The sequence below is a fragment of the Heterodontus francisci genome, chromosome 13 (genome assembly GCF_036365525.1).
Source record: "Heterodontus francisci isolate sHetFra1 chromosome 13, sHetFra1.hap1, whole genome shotgun sequence".
In the NCBI taxonomy this organism is placed as follows: Eukaryota; Metazoa; Chordata; class Chondrichthyes; order Heterodontiformes; family Heterodontidae; genus Heterodontus; species Heterodontus francisci.
The window spans coordinates 48089737-48109124 of record NC_090383.1 but is presented as its reverse complement, the minus strand read 5'-3'; the positions used below and the strand labels follow the sequence as shown (position 1 = coordinate 48109124).

Here is a 19388-nt window from a genome sequence, read left to right as displayed (position 1 = left end):
ACAAGGGTTAACATTTGCATTTCTGATGAAAGGTCACAGACCTAAAACGTTAATTCTGATTCTCTCTTCACAGAGCAGTTCAGGCAGTATGAGTATTTCTGGCATTTTGTTTTTATTTCAAATTTCCAGCATCTGCAGTATTTTGCTCTTGCAACATTTGCAATTCTCCAGTCCCCAGGCACCACCCCCATGTCTAAGGTGGATTGGAAAATTATGACCATTGCCTCTGCAATTTCCACCCTTACTTTATTCAGTATCCATGGATGCATCCGGTCCTGGTGACCGATCGACTTTTAAGTACAGCCAACCTTTCTAATACCTCCTCTATCAATTTTTAGGCCATTCGGTATTTCAACTAGCTCTTCTTTCACTTCTTCTTTTGGGCCTCCTTATCTCGAGAGACAATGGATACGCGCCTGGAGGTGGTCAGTGGTTTGTGAAGCAGCGCCTGGAGTGGCTATAAAGGCCAATTCTGGAGTGACAGGCTCTTCCACAGGTGCTGCAGAGAAATTTGTTTGTTGGGGCTGTTGCACAGTTGGCTCTCCCCTTGCGCCTCTGTCTTTTTTCCTGCCAACTACTAAGTCTCTTCGACTCGCCACAATTTAGCCCTGTCTTTATGGCTGCCCGCCAGCTCTGGCGAATGCTGGCAACTGACTCCCACGACTTGTGATCAATGTCACACGATTTCATGTCGCGTTTGCAGACGTCTTTATAACGGAGACATGGACGGCCGGTGGGTCTGATACCAGTGGCGAGCTCGCTGTACAATGTGTCTTTGGGGATCCTGCCATCTTCCATGCGGCTCACATGGCCTTTCACTATGACCTAGGTAGCATCTTTTATGGTAAAGTCAGATGCAAAGTACTCATTTAGTACCTCTGCCTCCATGCATAGATTCCCTTTTGGCTCCACTACCCTTTTACTCTTTAAATACCTATAGACAATTTTTGGTTTCCCTTTTACATTAACTCCCAGTCTCATCTCATACTTTCTCTTTGCCTCTCTTATTTTCTTTTAAGAAGGTTTAAGAAGAACACTGGCCCCCGAACAGCAAGACTACCTACAATCAAGTGAGCTCAAAGCACAGTAAACAAAAACTCTTCTGATATTGCCTCAAACCCCTCTCTACTATACTTTCCTCTCCTCTTTGCTGTCCCTATTTGCATGTGTATCCGATGTGCATGGGCACATCGTATATCCATAGGAGTTAACCATATTAAAGTTTAAGTTTTGCTTCGAGACTCAAACCTGTACTGCATCAAATAAAAATAATCCAGTATTGCTCATAGATAACACCAGTAGACAAAGCTACTGATTGGTGTGTGGTTCAGTATTGCACCAGACAGATGCCTGATCTGTGTTGGGTTAGCTAGTCTCAATTACAGTAGTGGGAGGGGATGGTTTGGGGCCTACAACTTGCATTTCAAGTCTGAGGAAGGGGCAAAAATAGTCAATACTTTGCTAACCAGTAACCCCTGCTGGAAAGTATGCATGTGGATGTCACCAGTCAATAGTCTGCCAACAATTGCTGTCTCTGCCCATTATGTTAGAATGGCTTTTTGAGCATGTGACGATGCTATCATCTGCGAATCGTACTTAAATACTGCCTTCAGAAGAGGAGAAAAATTTTTAAAAGATGTCAATCATTTCAAGAACTCTATTCTTCACAATATTTGAACAGGATTTTCAAAAAGTCAATATATTTTAAATCAGCACAATAATGTTCTAGAATATAAATTATATATTATATATAAAGTATAAAAGGTGAATTCATTTATTTGTTTCAGGAAACAGTGAGATTACATGTACACTCCATTTTAATCAGTATCATACTACTTTGACTTGAATAGGCCTTCCCAACTGAACTGCTCAGCAACCTGAGATATGTCCGTGCTTTTTGGAATTTCTGGGAATATTGATTGCATCTTTTCTCTGAATTCGGTCAGCTGCAGAAGGAAGAAAAAGATCAGTTATTCAGAGTGAAATTCACAATGACACAATTTTTGAACACATGCATATTCATTTTTGTTTGCTTAAATTCATTCGCACTTTGGATCTATGGAAGTGGGTTCGGAGAAGAATTCTCCATTTTAATATTTGTGGAGCGATAATCTTTAAGTTTAAAAAAAAAATTCATTCCTTTGAAGTTAGATGTAATTATGTTTCAGACTGCAAAGGCTATGGGCCCTGACAACATTCCAGCAAGAGTACTGAAGATGTGTGCTCCAGAATTGGCTGCACCCCTAGCCAAGCTGCTCCAGTACAGCTAAGACACTGGCATCTACCCAGCAATGTAGAAAACTGCCCAGGTAGGTCCTCTACACAAAAAGCAGGACAGATGTAACCCAGCCAATTACTGCCCTGCGGTCTACTCCCGATCATCAGCAGTGATGGAAGATGTCGTTGACAGTGCTATCAAGTGGCACTTGCTTAGCAATAACCCGCTCACTGACGCTCAGTTTAGGTTCTGCCAGGGCCATTCAGCTCCGGATCCCATTACAGCCTTTGTCCAAACGTGGACAAAAGAGGTGAACTCCAGAGGTGAGGCGAGAGTGACTGCCCTTAACATCAAGGCAGTATTTGACCAAGAATGGCATCAAGGAGCCCTAACAAAAGTGGAGTCAATGGGAATCAGGGGAAAAGTCTCCACTAGTTGGAGTCATACCTAGCGCAAAGGAAGATAGCTGTGGGTGTTGGAGGTCAATTATCTCAGTCCCAGGACACCACTGCAGCAATTCCTCAGGGTAGTGTCCTAGGTCCAAACCTCTTCAGCTGCTTCATTAATTACCTTCCCTCCATCATAAGGTCAGAAGTGGGGATGTTCGCTGATGATTGTACAATGTTCAGCACCATTTGAGACTCCTGGACAACATCCAGGCTTGGGCCGATAAGTGGAAAGTAACATTTGTGCCACACAAGTGCCAGGCAAAGACCATCTCAAACAAGAGAGAATCTAACCATCTCCCCATGATGCTCAATGGCATTACCATCGCTGAATCCCCCACTATCAACATCCTGAGGGTCACCATTGACCAGAAACTGAACTAGACCAGTCACATAAATACTGTGGCTATGAGGTCAGAAATTCTGCGGCGAGTAACTCACCTCCTGTCTCCCAATGCCTGTCCACCATCTAGAAGGTACAAGCCAGGAGTGTGATAGAATACTCCACTTGCCTGGATGGGTGCAGCTCCAACAACACCCAAGGAGTTCACCACCATTCAGGACCAAGCAGCCCTCTTGAATGACACCCCATCCACCACCTTCAACATTCTCTCCCTTCACCACTGATACACAATGGTAGCAAAGTGTACCATATACAAGATGCACTGCAGCAACTCGCCAAGGCTCCTTCAACAGCACCTTCCAAACTCGCAACCTCTACCACCTAGAAGGACAAGGGCAGCAGATGCATGGGAACACTACCACCTGCAAGCTCTCCTCCAAGTCACACACCATCCTGACATGGAACTATAATCGCCATTCCTTCACTGTTGCTGGGCCAAAATCCTGGAACTCCCTTCCTAAAAGCACTGTTGCCGTACTTACACCCAAAGGACTGCAGCGGTTCAGGAAGGCAGCTTACCACCACCTTCTCAAGGGCATTTGGGGCTGGGAAATAAATGCTGGCCAAGCCAGGGACACCCACATCCCATGAATGAATAATATATATTAATACATAGTATTAACATATATATGCTACATATATTAATACACAGGGCCCTATTTTTTTTTGCAGACAGAAAGAACATGTACAAACATTGCGCCTGTTTCAGCTCAACAAAATAAGTGACAGCCATTCGCTGGTTCATTCCTCATGGCAAGGCCTTGACCAGAGTCAAGCTGCCTGGTTTAAAATTCAAACAAAACTTAGCAGTTAACTATTGGTCACCATAAACTGATGCATTCTCCATGGTAACGCCTTTACCAATCAGAGTTCATTTGCCAACCAATCAGCACTCTTTTCTCATACAGTATAAAGTTGTTGTTTTCCCTTACATTGGTATTCTTGTGGATTGTCTTGATGAGTGCAAGATAGGCATTATGGTCAGCATGGATGTGGTGGGCCGAAGGGCCTGTTTCTATGCTGTATGACTCTATGACCTCATATTTACCTGGATTATAATCCATTTGACACAGTTTTGTCTATTCTCTTAATCCAATATCTTTGTAATTTTACACTTCCATCTATACTGTATCTCAAGAAGGCCTGCTAAATTACTTTCAATGCTGCCTGAGCAGAACTAATTTCTGGAAGATTCTAGAGATCCTATGATTCATGTGCTCAGAAGGTTGAACTGTATGCCATTTTGGAACAACATATCTCATCTGCTGTTTACTTCAAGAACAAGCAAGTGATCTATTTGTGACAGAGCTCGGATATAAAAATCCATTTTTTTTTCTGGTTAATCGATTTATGTATAGGAATGTGTGTTATTATGTGGGTGAGTGTGAGTGTGAAGGGTCTAAGGTAAAAAGGGACTTTAAAAATTGGTTAATTTCCCTGTTTCACAGTGAGCAGTAGCTTGTGTAGGGTTATAATAAGAATTGGGCTCGTGATCAGAATCAGACTAGCTGGCAAGTGTCTATACTGATGTACATGTATCAGCATATTCGATATATATTCCAGGCAGGGATTTCACTAAATGGAAATGAGGAAGAGAGAGAAATAACACATACTTCAGAATGAAGAGCAAACAAAACAGCCCTTTTGCTGAATCATCTGGGTTAATTTAATTATACCAACTTATAATTGACATGAGAAAGGAAAATTCACCTGCTGGCTGCTTATGATTATACTCTTGATAAATAGGCTGTTAACAACCACCACCACCACCTAACTCCTGTGGCTTAGAGATAAATCTGGGCATGTAGCTACAAGGCTGTGGAGTGAACACATGGACATTCAAGACCAGGGATTTAAACAAAATAAATCTACCACTGCAAAGCTTAAATTCACCGCTGGGTATGTAGCTAGACACATTGCTCTTTCCATGGCTGAGAATGTGGGAATGGCTTGGTGCAGAGACTTACAGTAATCTCTCGGCCATTCTGGTCCCAAAGTTAAGTTTAAACATGCAACATTGTATCTCGGTTATTGTACATTCATTGAGGGATGAAGGAGTACAGTTCTCTGACAGACTTTGTACGTACCCCTCCTCCTTTGTCTTGGGCATCCATTTTTGTCTGATTACGCCTCTGTGAAACGCCTTGGGATTTTTTTTTTTAATGTTAAAAGGTGATATATCAATGCAAGTTGTGCTGTTTTACCACTTTGTGGTTGGCATCCTTCCATCTACGAAGGATGGACACACAGCAAACCATCTATTTAGGTGGGGTGTCTTCTTGGTGCACTTTTGCTGATGCCTGTGAAGGCCAATCCTCGAGAGGCAGGATCTGCCATAAATGCTGCCTGCAAAGCTGCCAAGTGATGCTGTGAGAGTTATTGCTTTTGATGTTGGAACCTGTTGCCAAGATGTTTGAGCCACTGGTTATCGTGGTAGTGCATGCCAGTCCACAGAATGTGTCAACATTTCCCACTTTCACCAGCTAGTGACTCCCTGGTGCGATAGTCGACATTTGGGGCCTTCACTAATGGTACAAGGACTAGGGGGCATAATTGAAGGGTTTGGGCAAGAGATGCAGGGGGAATATGAGCAAGAAATTTTTTTTACACAGTGGGTGGTAATGACCTGGAACTCGCTGCCCACAGGATGGTGGAAACGGAGACAATGACTTCAAAAGAAAATTGGCCACTTGAAGGAAATAGACTTGCAGGGCTACGGGGATCAAGCAGGGGAGTGGAACTAACTGGACAGCTCTGTGGTGAGCCTGCATTGACTCGATGGGCCGAATGGCCTCCTTCTGTACTGTAAATGACTGGCTGCAATTGGTCAGCTATTGTGTCTGGTGATAAGTCGATACATACCATTGTTCTTGTCGGGGTATGTTGGCTGCAGAGCAGATGGTGATGTGTTGCTTGAGCAGGGGTAGTCAGATATCACTGAATTGCAGGCCACGGTCATGGGGAACGGTGTGGTGCTGATAGATCTCCATAGCCTCCCTGACATGTCTTGGATGTCAGTAAGCAATGGAGACGAGTTTGGAATTGGACCAAAGCGAGTGTTATTGAGTTAAGTGTGCTTGGTGATTGTTGACTTATCCTAATCATTGGGTTTGAAACAGGCGTGGTGGGTCTAGTGTGTAGGCTGCAGCCTGTTTCTCCAATGTAGATGAGTCTGCAATTATATGGTATATGCTGTAAATTCCTGGTTTGTGGTGAGATGATTTCTTGTCTTTGTGGGTATCGAGAATGGAGTGGAGCTTCTTGGATGACTTATGTTGGACTTCAATGTCAGTTTACTTGAGTATGCGTTGTAGTCTGTGCAAGGTGGAGCAGATGTATGGGAGGCTGACTCTTGTCTTGGTTGAAGTAGTTGTTGTAGTGAGTGTAACAGGTGGACATATGTTGACCTTGTGGAAAGGAAATTCATTGAGTTGAAGTGTAAACATGTTAGGAAACATCTACATCAAAAACTGTGCCATATCACAAATGGAGTAGGCTCTTCTGATGAGGGTGTTGGAAAACAATTGAAGAGCGGAGGGATGATGAAAAGAATGGTAGCTCAGTTATCTAACTGTATGAGTGGGCTTGCAGTAGACTTGGTATGCTGTTATGAGACTTGGTAATGAGATCAAGGAATGATATGGAAAGTTGTTGTTCTGTCTCCATGGCGAAATTACTATTCAGATGTTGATTATTAAGATGTTGTAGAAAACTATGAAGATCTCTCCTATCAAATTCCCATATGATGAAAGTATCATCGACACGTTTGAGCCAGAGTTTAGGTTGAAGAGTAGCTGACTGAAGTGCTGTTTGTTTCAACTGTTCAATGAAAATGTTGGCGACAATTAGTGACAGTGGAGATCCCATAGGAGCTCCATTTTTGTGTTTGAAATAGGAACCTCGCCATTGAAATTATGGTGAGTTGAGGCACATCAGTAGAAGGTCGTAAATTTAGTAAGGAGATATCGCATTTCTGTTTGGTGAGGAAGTGTCTTCTATGCATTGTTTAATGATAAGATAGGCTTCTAGGACTGGTACACTGGTAAACAGTGACTCGATGTCAAAACTGATCATTGTATCGGAAGGGTTGATTGTGGTTTGCTGTATCCTCTTGATCAAACACACTCAACTCAATAAGCACCACATGAAATGGTCCAATTGCAAACTCATCTCATCCATTACGCACTGGCATATAAGACGCATCAGGGAAGCTGTGGAGATCCATCAACACCATACTGTCCCCCAAGACAGTGGCCTTCTTGGTGATCTCTGGCTCTCCGTACTCAAGAAACATATCACCATCTGCTCTGCAGCCACCTTACCCTGACGAGAACAGTATATGTCGACTTACCACAAGACACAACAGCTGACCAACCAGAAGTAAGAATAGCATGTACCGACCTATTACAAAAATAATTAGCTGACCAACAGCAGCAAGATGATATAATGACCTATCAATAGTAAAATTCAACTAATTTGCATTCTCCATCACATAAAACCCTGTTGCCACCCATTCCAATTATTTCTCCAGAGGACGGGCAGCATACGAAACATCGAGGCAGGCCAGCTCTAAGAACTCCTTTTTCAAGGAAACAACTGCTCTTTTTAGAACAAATTCACATGGTATAAAACTACAAAATAGTCTTACTCAACATTCATCCATCACGGTTGAAGACACAAACAAATATTGTACTTTCCTAAGAAAAGTGCTTAGTTGGAGTCTTATTGTAAATTTTTTAAAACATTTGAAAGTGCACCTGAATATACTCATACTTAAAAATACCTCCAATATTTTTTTCCACTTTTGAGATGCAAGCAGGGGAATGGTGACCTGAGGGTAGATTCAGGACAAAAATCAGAAATGAAAATAGAAGGCAGAAAATTAATGTAGGAGTTTGGAAGGCAGAGGAAACAAAAGGTTAGGAAAAAAAAAAGTTTGGCAGAGCTCAAGGGTTGCGATTTCAATGCAAGGAGTATAGCAAATAAAGCAGATGAGTTGCGGGCACAGATAGACATGTGATAGCATGATATCATAGCTATCACAGAAACATGGCTTAAGGAGGGACAGGAGTGGCAGCTCAACATTCCTGGTTACAGGGTTTTCAGATGCGATAGGGAGAACGATAAGAAAGGAGGGGGGAGTGGCAATTTTGGTCAAAGAAACAATTACAGCTGGAGGAGGGATGATATGTTGGAAGGTTCATCAAATGAGGCCATATGGATCGAGCTAAAGAGCAAAAAAAGGGGCAATAACACTGCTGGGAGTGTACTATAGACCCCCGAACAGTCAGAGGGAGTTTGAAGAGCATATATGTATGCAAATCTGAGAAGTGTAAAAACAGCAGGGCAGGAATAGTAGGGAATTTTCACTACCCCAATATCAACTGGGATAGTTTGTGAAAGGAATCGAGGGAGCAGAATTCTTGAGGTGCATTCAGAAGAACTTTTTTGGCCAGTATGTAGCAGGTCCAACAAGAGAGGGCACAGTTTTAGACTTAGTTTGAGGGAATGAAGTTGGGCAGGTGGAAGGAGTGGCAGCGGCAGAGCATTTTGGTGGTAGTGATCATAATTAAATAAATTTTAACATAATTATGGAAAAGGACAGAAATAGAGCAGGAGTTAGAGTTCCCAATTGGGGCAAGGCCGATTTTATCAAGCTGAGGAGTGATTTAGCAAAAGTGGACTGGAAACAGCTACTTGAAGGTAAATCAGTGTCAGAACAGTGGGAAGCATTCAAAGGGAAGATTCAAGGTGTTCAGAGTAAACATGTTACCACAAAGAAAAAAGGGTGGGACGGCCAAATCTAGAGCCCCATGGATATCAAGGAGCTTGCAGGGTAAGGTAAGGCAGAAAAAGGAAAGCTTATGTCCGACACAGAGAACTCAATACTACAGAAAGCCGAGGGGAGTATAGAAATTGGAGAGGTGAAATCAAAAAAGAAATTAGGAAAGCCAAGAGAGGGCATGAAAGAATATTGGCAAGCAAAATCAAGGTGAATCCAAAGTCGTTTTATCAATACACTAAGAGTAAGAGAACTAAGGAAAAAGAGGAGGGCCCATAAAAGACCAAAAAGGTAACCTACGTATAGGGGCAGAAGATATTGGTATTGTTCTTAATGAATACTTTGTGTCTGTCTTCAAAAAAGAGGGGGATAATGCAGATATTGTCACGAGAACCCCCTAAAAATTGTGTTTTGTGCATTTTTGTACATCATGTTTAAGGTTTTACTTCTATGTTCTGATTGTCAAAATGGAGGAGAGAGAGGTTAGGTGGAACAGCAACTTGAAAAGGGTCTAGTTTTAGGACCCCAGGAAACCCCTACCCAACCTGCCTGGACTTGAAACTGTAACAGTTTGAGGATACAGCCTATCTTCATTCCACAGCTGCCTTTGGTTCAGATTTAGCCCAGCTGCCACACACTTCTCCTGGAGACCTCCCTGCAAGAAGCAGAACTGCCTTCAAGCTGTACTGACTTCTCTCCAAGGCCATTCCAACAAGAAAAATTAAAAAGCCACACTTTGAAAAATCCAGCAAGGAAAAATCAACAAGATAAGCTGCAACAAAAAAAACAGCAGGAAAGTCCGGTTTCTACCAGCTTCCTCGGTCTAAAAGGTGACTTCAGCAATTTAACTGCCTCCATTTATCCGACAGTACCAGAAGAAGCAGAAATTAACAGAAGAGTTATTCTCAGCGACTCCTTCTCCTACCCAGCATTTCCAGTCAGTGATCTCCATTTTGGACTTTTTTTGATATTTTAATAAAGAACTCTAGTTTTAACTGAAGTCCATGCTAGCTAGTAGTTAAGATAATTTTCTAGTTAGTAAATGTCCTTGCCTTTTCTATGCCTTTAACCCTTCCTTGTATGTTTGTAAGCATGCGTGGCAAAGTTTTTTTTTTTAAGAGATACATAGAACATTACAGCGCAGTACAGGCCCTTCGGCCCTCGATGTTGCGCCGACCTGTGAAACCATCTGACCTAAACTATTCCATTTTCATCCATATGTCTATCCAATGACCACTTAAATGCCCTTAAAGTTGGCGAGTCTACTACTGTTGCAGGCAGGGCGTTCCACGGCCCTACTACTCTCTGCGTAAAGAAACTACCTCTGACATCTGTCCTATATCTATCACCCCTCAACTTAAAGCTATGTCCCCTCGTGTTTGCCAACACCATCCGAGGAAAAAGACTCTCACTATCCACCCTATCTAACCCTCTGATTATCTTATATGCCATAAAGTCACCTCTCCTCCTCCTTCTCTCCAACGAAAACAACCTCAAGTCCCTCAGCCTTTCCTCGTAAGACCTTCCCTCCATACCAGGCAACATCCTAGTAAATCTCCTCTGCACCCTTTCCAAAGCTTCCACATCCTTCCTATAATGCGGTGACCAGAACTACACGCACAGCACTGAAACAGGCCCTTCGGCCCACCGAGTCTGTGCCGACCATCAACCACCCATTTATACTAATCCTACACTAATTCCATATTCCTACCACATCCCCACCTGTCCCTATATTTCCCTACCACCTACCTATACTAGGGGCAATTGCTAATGGCCAATTTACCTATCAACCCCTTATCAAACCCCTTCCCGACTTTAAGAGTGCATTAATAAACCCTACTTCTTTGTCTTAACTTGAACAATCGTGTTGTTGTTGCTGTCATTTATTATTAGGGTTTAAGGGAGGGAAAGAAATTCAATAACTAATCTATTTACGGACAGGTGGTTGAAAAAAGGAAAAAACAGGGAAATTGGTTCAGAGAAAAAAAAATTAACTACCTGTTCGTAACAATATTGTAGTTAAGGAAGACGGGTACGAAGTATTGGATGTGATAAACATAGGGAGAGGGGAAGTATTAATGGGATTAGCATCCTTGAAAGTTGATAAATCACCAAGGCCAGATGAAATGTACCCCAGACTGTTAAAAGAAGCAACAGGAAATAGCAGAAGGCCTGACCACCATTTTCCAGTCCTCACCGGATACAGGTGTGGTGGCGGAGGATTGGTGGACTACTAACGTTGTATCTCTGTTCAAAAAGGGAATGAGGGATAGGCCAAATAATTACAAGCCAGTCAGTCTAATGTCAGTAGTGGGCAAATTATTGGAATAAATTCTGAGAGACAGGATGAACTGTCACTTTGAAGGGCACAGATTAATCAAGGATAGTAAACATGGATTTGTTAAGGGAAGAACTTGTCTGACCAACTTGATTGAATTTTTTGAGGAAGTAACAAGGAATATTGATGAGGGCAGTGCAGTTGATGTGGTCTACATTGATTTTAGCAAGGCTTCTGACAAGGTCCCACATGGCAAACAGGTTAAAAAAAAAAAGCCCATGGGATCCAGGGATAGGTAACAAGGTGGATACAAAATTGGTTCAGTGGCAGGAAACAAAGGGCAATTGTTAACAGGTGTTTTTGTGACTGGAGGGCTGTTTCCAGTGGCTTTCGGCAATGCTCAGTACTGGGTCACCTGTTTTTTGGTGTATATATACATAATGATTTGGATGTAAATTTTGGGGCATCAAGAAGTTTGCAGACAACAAAGATTAGCTGTATGGTAGATAGCAAGGAGGAGAGCTGTAGGCTGCAGGAAGATATCGATGGTCTGGTCAGGTGTGCAGAAAAGTGGCAAATGGAACTCAACCCTGAGAAGCGTGAGGTGATGCATTTGGGAAAGTCAAACAAGGCAAAAGAATACATGATTAATGGGAGAATACAGAAAGGAAGTGAGGGACCTTGGAGTGAATGCCCACAGATCCCTGAAGGTAGTAGGACAGGTTGATCTGGTGGTTAAGACGGCATATGAAATCCTTTCCTTTATTAGCCGAGGTATAAAATACAAGAGCAGGGAGGTTATGCTGGAACTGTATAACTAATTGGTTAGGCCACAAATTGAGTACTGTGTACTGTTCTGGTCACTGCGTTACAGAAAGGATGTAATTGCACTAGGGAGTCATAGAGTCGTACAGCATAGAAACAGGTCCTTCGGCCCACCGCGTACATGTTGATCTTAATGCCTATCTATACTAATTCCATCTGCCTGCATTAATTCCATATCCCTCTATGCCTTGCTCATTCAAGTACCTGTTCAGATGCCTCTTAAATGTCGCTACTGTTCCTGCCGCCACCACCTCCTCAGGCAGCTCATTCCAGATACCCACTATTCTTTGTGTGAAAAATTTACCCCTTTGATCCCCTTTAAACCTCCTCCCTCTCACCTTAAATCTATGCCCTCTAGTTTCAGTCACCCCTACTATGGGAAACAGACTCTGGCTGTCTGCCCTATCTATGCCCCTCATAATTTTATATACCTCTATCATGTCCCCTCTCAGCCTCCTTCGCTCCAGGGAAAACAGACCCAGCCTATCCAATCTCTCTTTATAACTCAAGCCCTCCAAACCAGTCAACATCCTTGTGAATCTTTTCTGCACCCTCTCTAGCTTAATCACATCTTTCCTGTAGTGCAGCGACCAGAACTGCACACAGTACTCCAAATGCAGCCTAACCAATGTTTTGTATAACTGTTGCAGGACGTCCCAACTCTTGCACTCAATGCCTTGGCCAATGAAGGCAAGCATGCCATATGCCTTCTTCAGCACCCTGTCTACCTGTGTTGCCACTTTCAGGGAACTATGTACTTGCAGCCAAGGTCTCTCTGCTCAACAACACTCCCCAGGGCTGTGCCATTCACTGTATATGTCCTGCCCTGGTTTAACTTCCCAAAATGCATCAGTTCACACTTGTCTGTGTTAAATTCCATTTGCCAATCCCTTGCCCACGTTCTCAGTTGATCTATATCCTGTTGTAATCTTAGACAACCTTCTTCACTGTCCACTATACCACCAATTTTGGTGTCATCTGCAAACTTACTAATCCTGCCCCTTACATTCACATCCAAGTCATTAACGTATATGAAACAACAGAGGGTCCAGCACTGATCCCTGCGGCACACCACTGGTCACCAGCCTCCAATCTGAAAAATAACCCTCCACTACCACCCTCTGCCTCCTGTAACCAAGCCAATTTTGTATCCAATTGGCTAGCTCACCCTGGATCCCATGTGTTCAAACCTTCTGGACCAGCCTACCATGCGGGACCTTGTCAATGCCTTGCTAAAGTCCATGTAGACAATGTTCACTACCCTGCCCTCATCAATCCTCTTGGTCACCTCCTCGAAAAACTCAATCAAATTCGCGAGACATGATTGCCCACGCACAAAGCCATGCTGACTATCCCTAATCAGCCCATGCCTTTCCAAATGCATATAAATCCTGTCTCTCAGAATCCCTTCCAATAACTTTCCCACCACTGATGTAAGGCTCACCAGCCTGTAGTTCCCTGGCTTATCCCTGCTGCCCTTCTTAAATAAAGGCACAACAGTAGCTATCATCCAGTCTTCCGGTAGCTCACCCGTGGCTAACGATGATACAAAAATCTCTGCCAGGGCCCCAGCAATCTCCTTCCTTGCTTCCCATAGCATCCTAGGATACACCTGGTCAGGCCCTAGGGATTTATCCACCTTAATGCGCAACTAAACCGCCAACACCTCCTCCTTTGTAATGTTGATATGCTCCAGGATATCAGTGTTCCCTCCCTCGAACTCACTAGTTTCCATGACCTTCTCCACGGTAAATACAGACGAGAAGTATTCATTTAAGACCTTGCCCATTTCCCGTGGCTCCACACAGATTACCACACTGATCCTTAAGGGGACCTACTCTCTCCCTAGCTACCCTTTTACTCTCAATATACTTATAGAATCTTTTAGGATTCTCCTTTATCTTATCTGCCAGGGAAATCTCATGGCCCCTTTTCACCCTCCTAATTTCCTTCTTAAGTGTACTCCTACATCCCCTATACTCCTCGAGGGACTCGCTTGATCCCAGCTGCCTATACCTGACCTATGCCTCCTTCTTTGTCCTGACCCGGCCCTCAATATCCCTCGTCAACCAAGGTTCCCTAAACTTGCCAGCCTTGCCCTTCCATCTAACAGGAACATGCCGACCCTGAACTCTTCCCATCTCACTTTTAAAAGCCTCCCACTTGCCAGATGTCCCTTTACCTGTAAACAGCCTCTCCAATTCAACTTTTGAGTGTTCCTGTCTGATGCCATCGAAATTAGCCTTCCCCCAATTTAGGACTTCAACCTGAGGACCAGTCCTATCCTTTTCCACAACTATCTTGAAGCTAATAGAGTTATGGTCACTGGTCCCAAAGTTCTCCCCCACTGACACATCAACCACCTGCCCATCCTCATTTCCTAAGAGGAGGTCGAATGTAGCCCCTTCTCTAGTAGGGCCATCCACATACTGCTTCAGAGAACTATCCTGGACACACTTAACAAATTCTTCCCCATCTGATCCCTTAGCACTAAGGCAGTCCCAGTCGATATTAGGGAAGTTAAAATCACCTACTATTACAGCCCTATAATTCCTACACCTATCTGTGATTTCCCGACATATATGCTCCTCCACTTCCCTCTGAATATTGGGGGCCTATAGTATAATCCCAAAGTGATCACCCCTTTCTTATTTCTAAGTTTGACCCATATGGCCTCGCTGGACGTTCCCCCCGGGATATCCTCTCTAAGTACTGCCGTGATATCCTCCCTAATCAATAGTGCAACTCCCCCTGTCTCTTACCTCCACCTCTGTCACGCCGGAAGCATCGGCAACCCAGAACATGGAGCTGCCAGTCCTGCCCATCCCTCAACCAAGTTTCCGTAATAGCTATATCACAATCCCATGTACCGATCCATGTTCTGAATTCATCTGCCTTACCTGTAAGGCTTCTTGCATTCAAGTAAATGCAGTTTAGCCTACCAGACCTTCCACGCTCCCTGTCCTGCCCGGCCTGCCTACTGGACTTGCTTGCTTTAACCTCTACATTTGCCTCAACTATCTCATCTACTACTTTGGGTCCCACCCCCCTGCCAGACTAGTTTAAACCCTCCTGAGTAGTACTAGCAAACCTCCCCGGAAGGATATTGGTCCCTTTCCAGTTTAGATGCAACCTGTCCTTCTTGTACAGGTCACCTTTCACCAGAAGAGATCCCAATGATCCAAGTAGCTGAAGCCCTCCTGCCTACACCAGCTCTTCAGCCACACATTCATTTGCCTTATCCTCCTATTCCTACCCTCACTAGAGGGTACAGAGGAGATTTATGAGAACGCTGGGACTGGAAAAATGCAGCTATGAGGAAAGATAGGATAGGCTGGGGTTAGAACATAGAAAATGTTCTCCTTGGAACTGAGAAGGCTGAGGGGAGAGCTAATTGAAATGTACAAAATTGTGAAGGGGCCTGGATAGAGTGAACGTGAAGGGCCTACTTACATCAGCAGAGGTCAGTGACGAGGGGGCATATATTTAAAGTGATTGGTAGAAAAATTAGAGGGGAGATGAGGAAAAACCTTTTCACCCAGAGGGTGGTGGGGGTCTGGAACTCGCTGCTTGAAAAGATAGTAGAGACAGAAACCCTCAACTCTTTTAAAAAGGTGTCTGGATACGCACCTCAAGTGCTGTAACTTCCAGGGCTACGCACCAAATGCAGGAAGGTGGGAGTAGACTGGGTGGCTTGTTTTTTGGCTGGCCCAGACATAATGGACCAAGTGGCCTCTTTCTGTGCTGTAAACTTTCTATAATTCCATGATTCAAGTGATGTGGAGTTTCTCAGATTTCAATCTGCAACTGTTTTCCCAGAGAAGGTAAAATGTACACCCCTTTGCCTCTCTATTCTTCAGAGTTCAGAATAATTTGGTGAAATTGGAAAGAAATAAAAACATTTTTGATTTACTTATTTTCTTCCTTAATTGCTATCTATTAACAAATTAAAATGCCATGCGCTCACTGAAAACAGAGCAGGAATTGGTTCATTTAAAAATGTAAATTTCAAATTGAAGTTTTAGTATTTCAATATAAAACCTTAAGAATAAAATTAACAGAGAGCACAGACACCCTATTCTATTAATTGGATTAGGACTAATCTAAGGTTTTCGCTTTCTTTTCATAAATATATTGCTTGTAGACTTGTACTGTAGCCAATAATAAAAATGGCCATGTTGCTCATTTCCAGAATGCTGCAGGATATGACGACAGTGAGCAAGAACAAGCTTTATCAACAAGGAGAGGTCTGCAAGGAATGATTAATAAGAGGTTATTGATCTTCTAGATAAAAGGGCAGCTCATATTACAAAAGACAATGGTCAGCAAATTAGCTTGGAAAACAACTGAAAAACAACTCATCACACCATAATGAATCATTACGGATACAAGAGACGGGTATACTGACTACAGCCCTATAAAGATCAAAAGTTTTCCTTTACAATTCGTTGAGTCACAAGAATCAGCGATGGTTACGTCTCTACCCAAAGGAAAAGCAGATGATATTGTTTATTTCTTTGTATGACTATTTCTCAAGACATTGAGCATATCAAAACTAGGTCAAACTCTATAAAGATTAATTGCAACCACGAAAATTATGTTAAGTTCAAGAATGTTACAGCTAAAGCACTTTAAACTTTTAGAGTACTGCAGGGCTAAAGGGATCAGGGGATACGGGAAGAAAGCAGGAACAGGGTACTGAGTTTGAATGATCAGCCATGATCATATTGAATGGCAGAGCAGGCTCAAAGGGCCAAAAGGCCTCCGTCTGCTCTTATTTTCCTATGTTTCTATGTCTATGATTCACTTTGAAAAATTTTTCACTACGTAGCACTCAGTTAGTGTTTTACGAAATGGGTGAAGCCTGGTACAAACACTGCAAGAACCAACGCTAATACTGTGGTAGAGGAAACTGCAGCTTACAGGATTGGACTATTCTTCACTGCTGGTTATACTAAACATTAATGTCCACTGCTCCAATTACACCCTTCCCCTGCACACTTTTCTCTTGAAACGCTGACTTGGGCTTTGGTGGAAGCTGCAGTACCTCATACAAATGCCTTTCTTTGACGACTGAGACTACAATGACGGTCGGTGGGTTGAGGATTGTGGAGGACATCCTTGCTAGTTCTGATCAGTTCCTTAAATCTTCCAAAGATACGTACTTCTGTTGCTTGTATAATCGTTTCTCTTTTCTAGCTTGGGGTATCAAGGACAATAGTTCCAGGCATGGTACTGGAAATGCTGAGATCAATTAACTTAACTCAAACTAGGATCCTCCTGTTTTGCATGGCTCATTGAGTAAATACATTTACCTACTGAGCCATCTGGCAAAATTGGCACCAAGGTACAATAGGAATATTAGAAAACTATAATGACAATGTAACTCACTCATTTCTTGTGAACAATGGCCAATGTCTTCAGGGATGTAATGGAATGTACCATCATAATTTGCGTCACAAGTTCTATACTTTTTTAAATTTATTGTTGTAAAATACAAATCTTCCCTCCCCCTCCACCACGAAATGCACTGCAACAGAAAATCTCCTGAATATAAATTATGATACATTTCACTTTATAAGACTAGTTCACAGGAGAGCAAGAACCTGGCAGGAGGGAGGGGGGTAATTGCAAGGGACCAGGAGTAAAGCTGATAATAAGGGGAACTAGAAATTTATTTTTATGATGGGTCTTTAATCAGAGAAAAAAAAAATGATTTATATCAATTAAACTTAGAAGGATACAAAACAGCAAAATTATCCATTGATGCATAGTAAGTCAAGTGAAAAAATCTTAGGCTTGCAGTTACAGATCATAAGGATGGTATTGGTCATCTCAAGATAATTGGGCCAGAGGAAAGAGTCTTTATGTTTAACAAAATTCTTTATAATTTTTAACACCTCTATTAAATCTTCTCTTAACCCCCCCTCAGCTCTAGTGGCAATGATCCCAAGTCTCTTCTCAACTATAGTTTCTTACCCTGCCATCATCCTAGTGAATCAAGGAAGTACACTATGACTTTAATGTCCTTTGTATACTGAAGTTCCAATTAATTTAAAGTAATACTTGAATTTACCATTTTCCTTCCATCAACTATCTTAAACATCTCTAAAAGATCACCTCTGATACTTTCTAACTAAGCTTTCCCCAAAGTCTTTCCTCAAGATTGACTTTTAATCAGCCTGTACAGATTGGGTCCTGATGAGGTCATTGGGTCCAAACAATATTAGTCTGGGGCTCGAGTGGTTGGCAGGTGGTGGTGCAGGAGTGGTTTGGGAGCAGTGAGAGCATCCCAGTCAAGCTAGACCTGCCAGGAGCTGGATAGTGGACCATGAGGCCAAACAGGTAGTTTCAATATTAAATTTTAGGTTTCCTTGTAGGCCAGGTGGAGGAAGAACCTTCCCCCTCCCACCCTCACCAACCGATGTCACAAGGAAGCCTTGGGAATCTCTTGTCTTGGCTCCTACCCCTCATACAAATTGGCTCCACAGCCCACCTATCTCAACTTATTACCAGGACTCATTCCTCTGGTTCCCCACTGTGACCCCACTGCCAAATTCCCACTCCCGTCTGTCAGCCAGGTAGTGGATCTCAACGGGACTCTGGGAAAATTTATGGAAATTAATATTAGCTATACCTCAATATTCAAGGACTCGCCACACCCTACATGCCCTCCCATTTAAAATTGTGGCAAAGGAATCTGGAGACAGGAAATCAGTGATAAAGTAAAAATCTGATATAATGAAAAATCATTGATATGACAAATTACATTTATGGACCGAACTGTGACAGAGTGTAAATCTTCACTTTTGTGACTCAGGAGGATAAAAGAAATAAAATACTTACACTGTGTACTCCTAAAACCTTCCAGACTGTAAGGCCAAGCAAACCAACCCCGCACCAGGCATAAAGAGAACCCCAGCCGAGGGCTCTCAAGGCCAGTGATGCCCCACTCTCCGGAACAGCAGCTGTTGCAATCACCCCCTAGAAGAAAAGGGAAGAATATAAAAGAAACACTTGCATTTATAGGGGAGACAGTGGCATAGTGGTATTGCCACTGGACTAGTAACCCAGAAACCCAGGTTATTGCTCTGGGGACATGGGTTCGAATCCCACCACAGCAGAAGGTGGAATCTGAATTCAATTAATTAAAATCTGGAATTTTAAAAAAAAGCAAGTCTAATGAAAGCCATGAAACCATTGTCAATGGACCACCTGGCATCAACCTAGGCACCAGAAACGGCAAAGGCAAACCCAGCTCTGTCGACCATGCAAAGTCCTCCTTACTAACATCTGGGGGCTTGTGCCAAAATTGGGAGAGCTGTCCCACAGACAAGTCAAGCAACAGCTTGACTTAGTCATACTCATGGAATCATACCTTACAATGTCCCAGACACTGCCATCACCATCCCCGGGTATGTTCTATCCCACTGGCA

The 19388-nt window shown here is 42.9% G+C and overlaps 1 protein-coding gene across 1 annotated transcript in view; it reads right to left on the bottom strand.

The window, feature by feature from the left end:
• Positions 1-772: 772 nt before the first annotated feature.
• The window catches only part of tmem242 (transmembrane protein 242), a 35151-nt gene continuing 16535 nt past the window's right edge, over positions 773-19388 (bottom strand). The window contains exons 3-4 of the mRNA XM_068045793.1: positions 18799-18936; positions 773-1946 (exon numbers count right to left, since the gene is read on the bottom strand). Coding sequence (XP_067901894.1) covers positions 1833-1946; positions 18799-18936 — 252 coding nt within the window. The 3' untranslated portion in view covers positions 773-1832. The remainder of the gene's footprint in view (positions 1947-18798; positions 18937-19388) is intronic.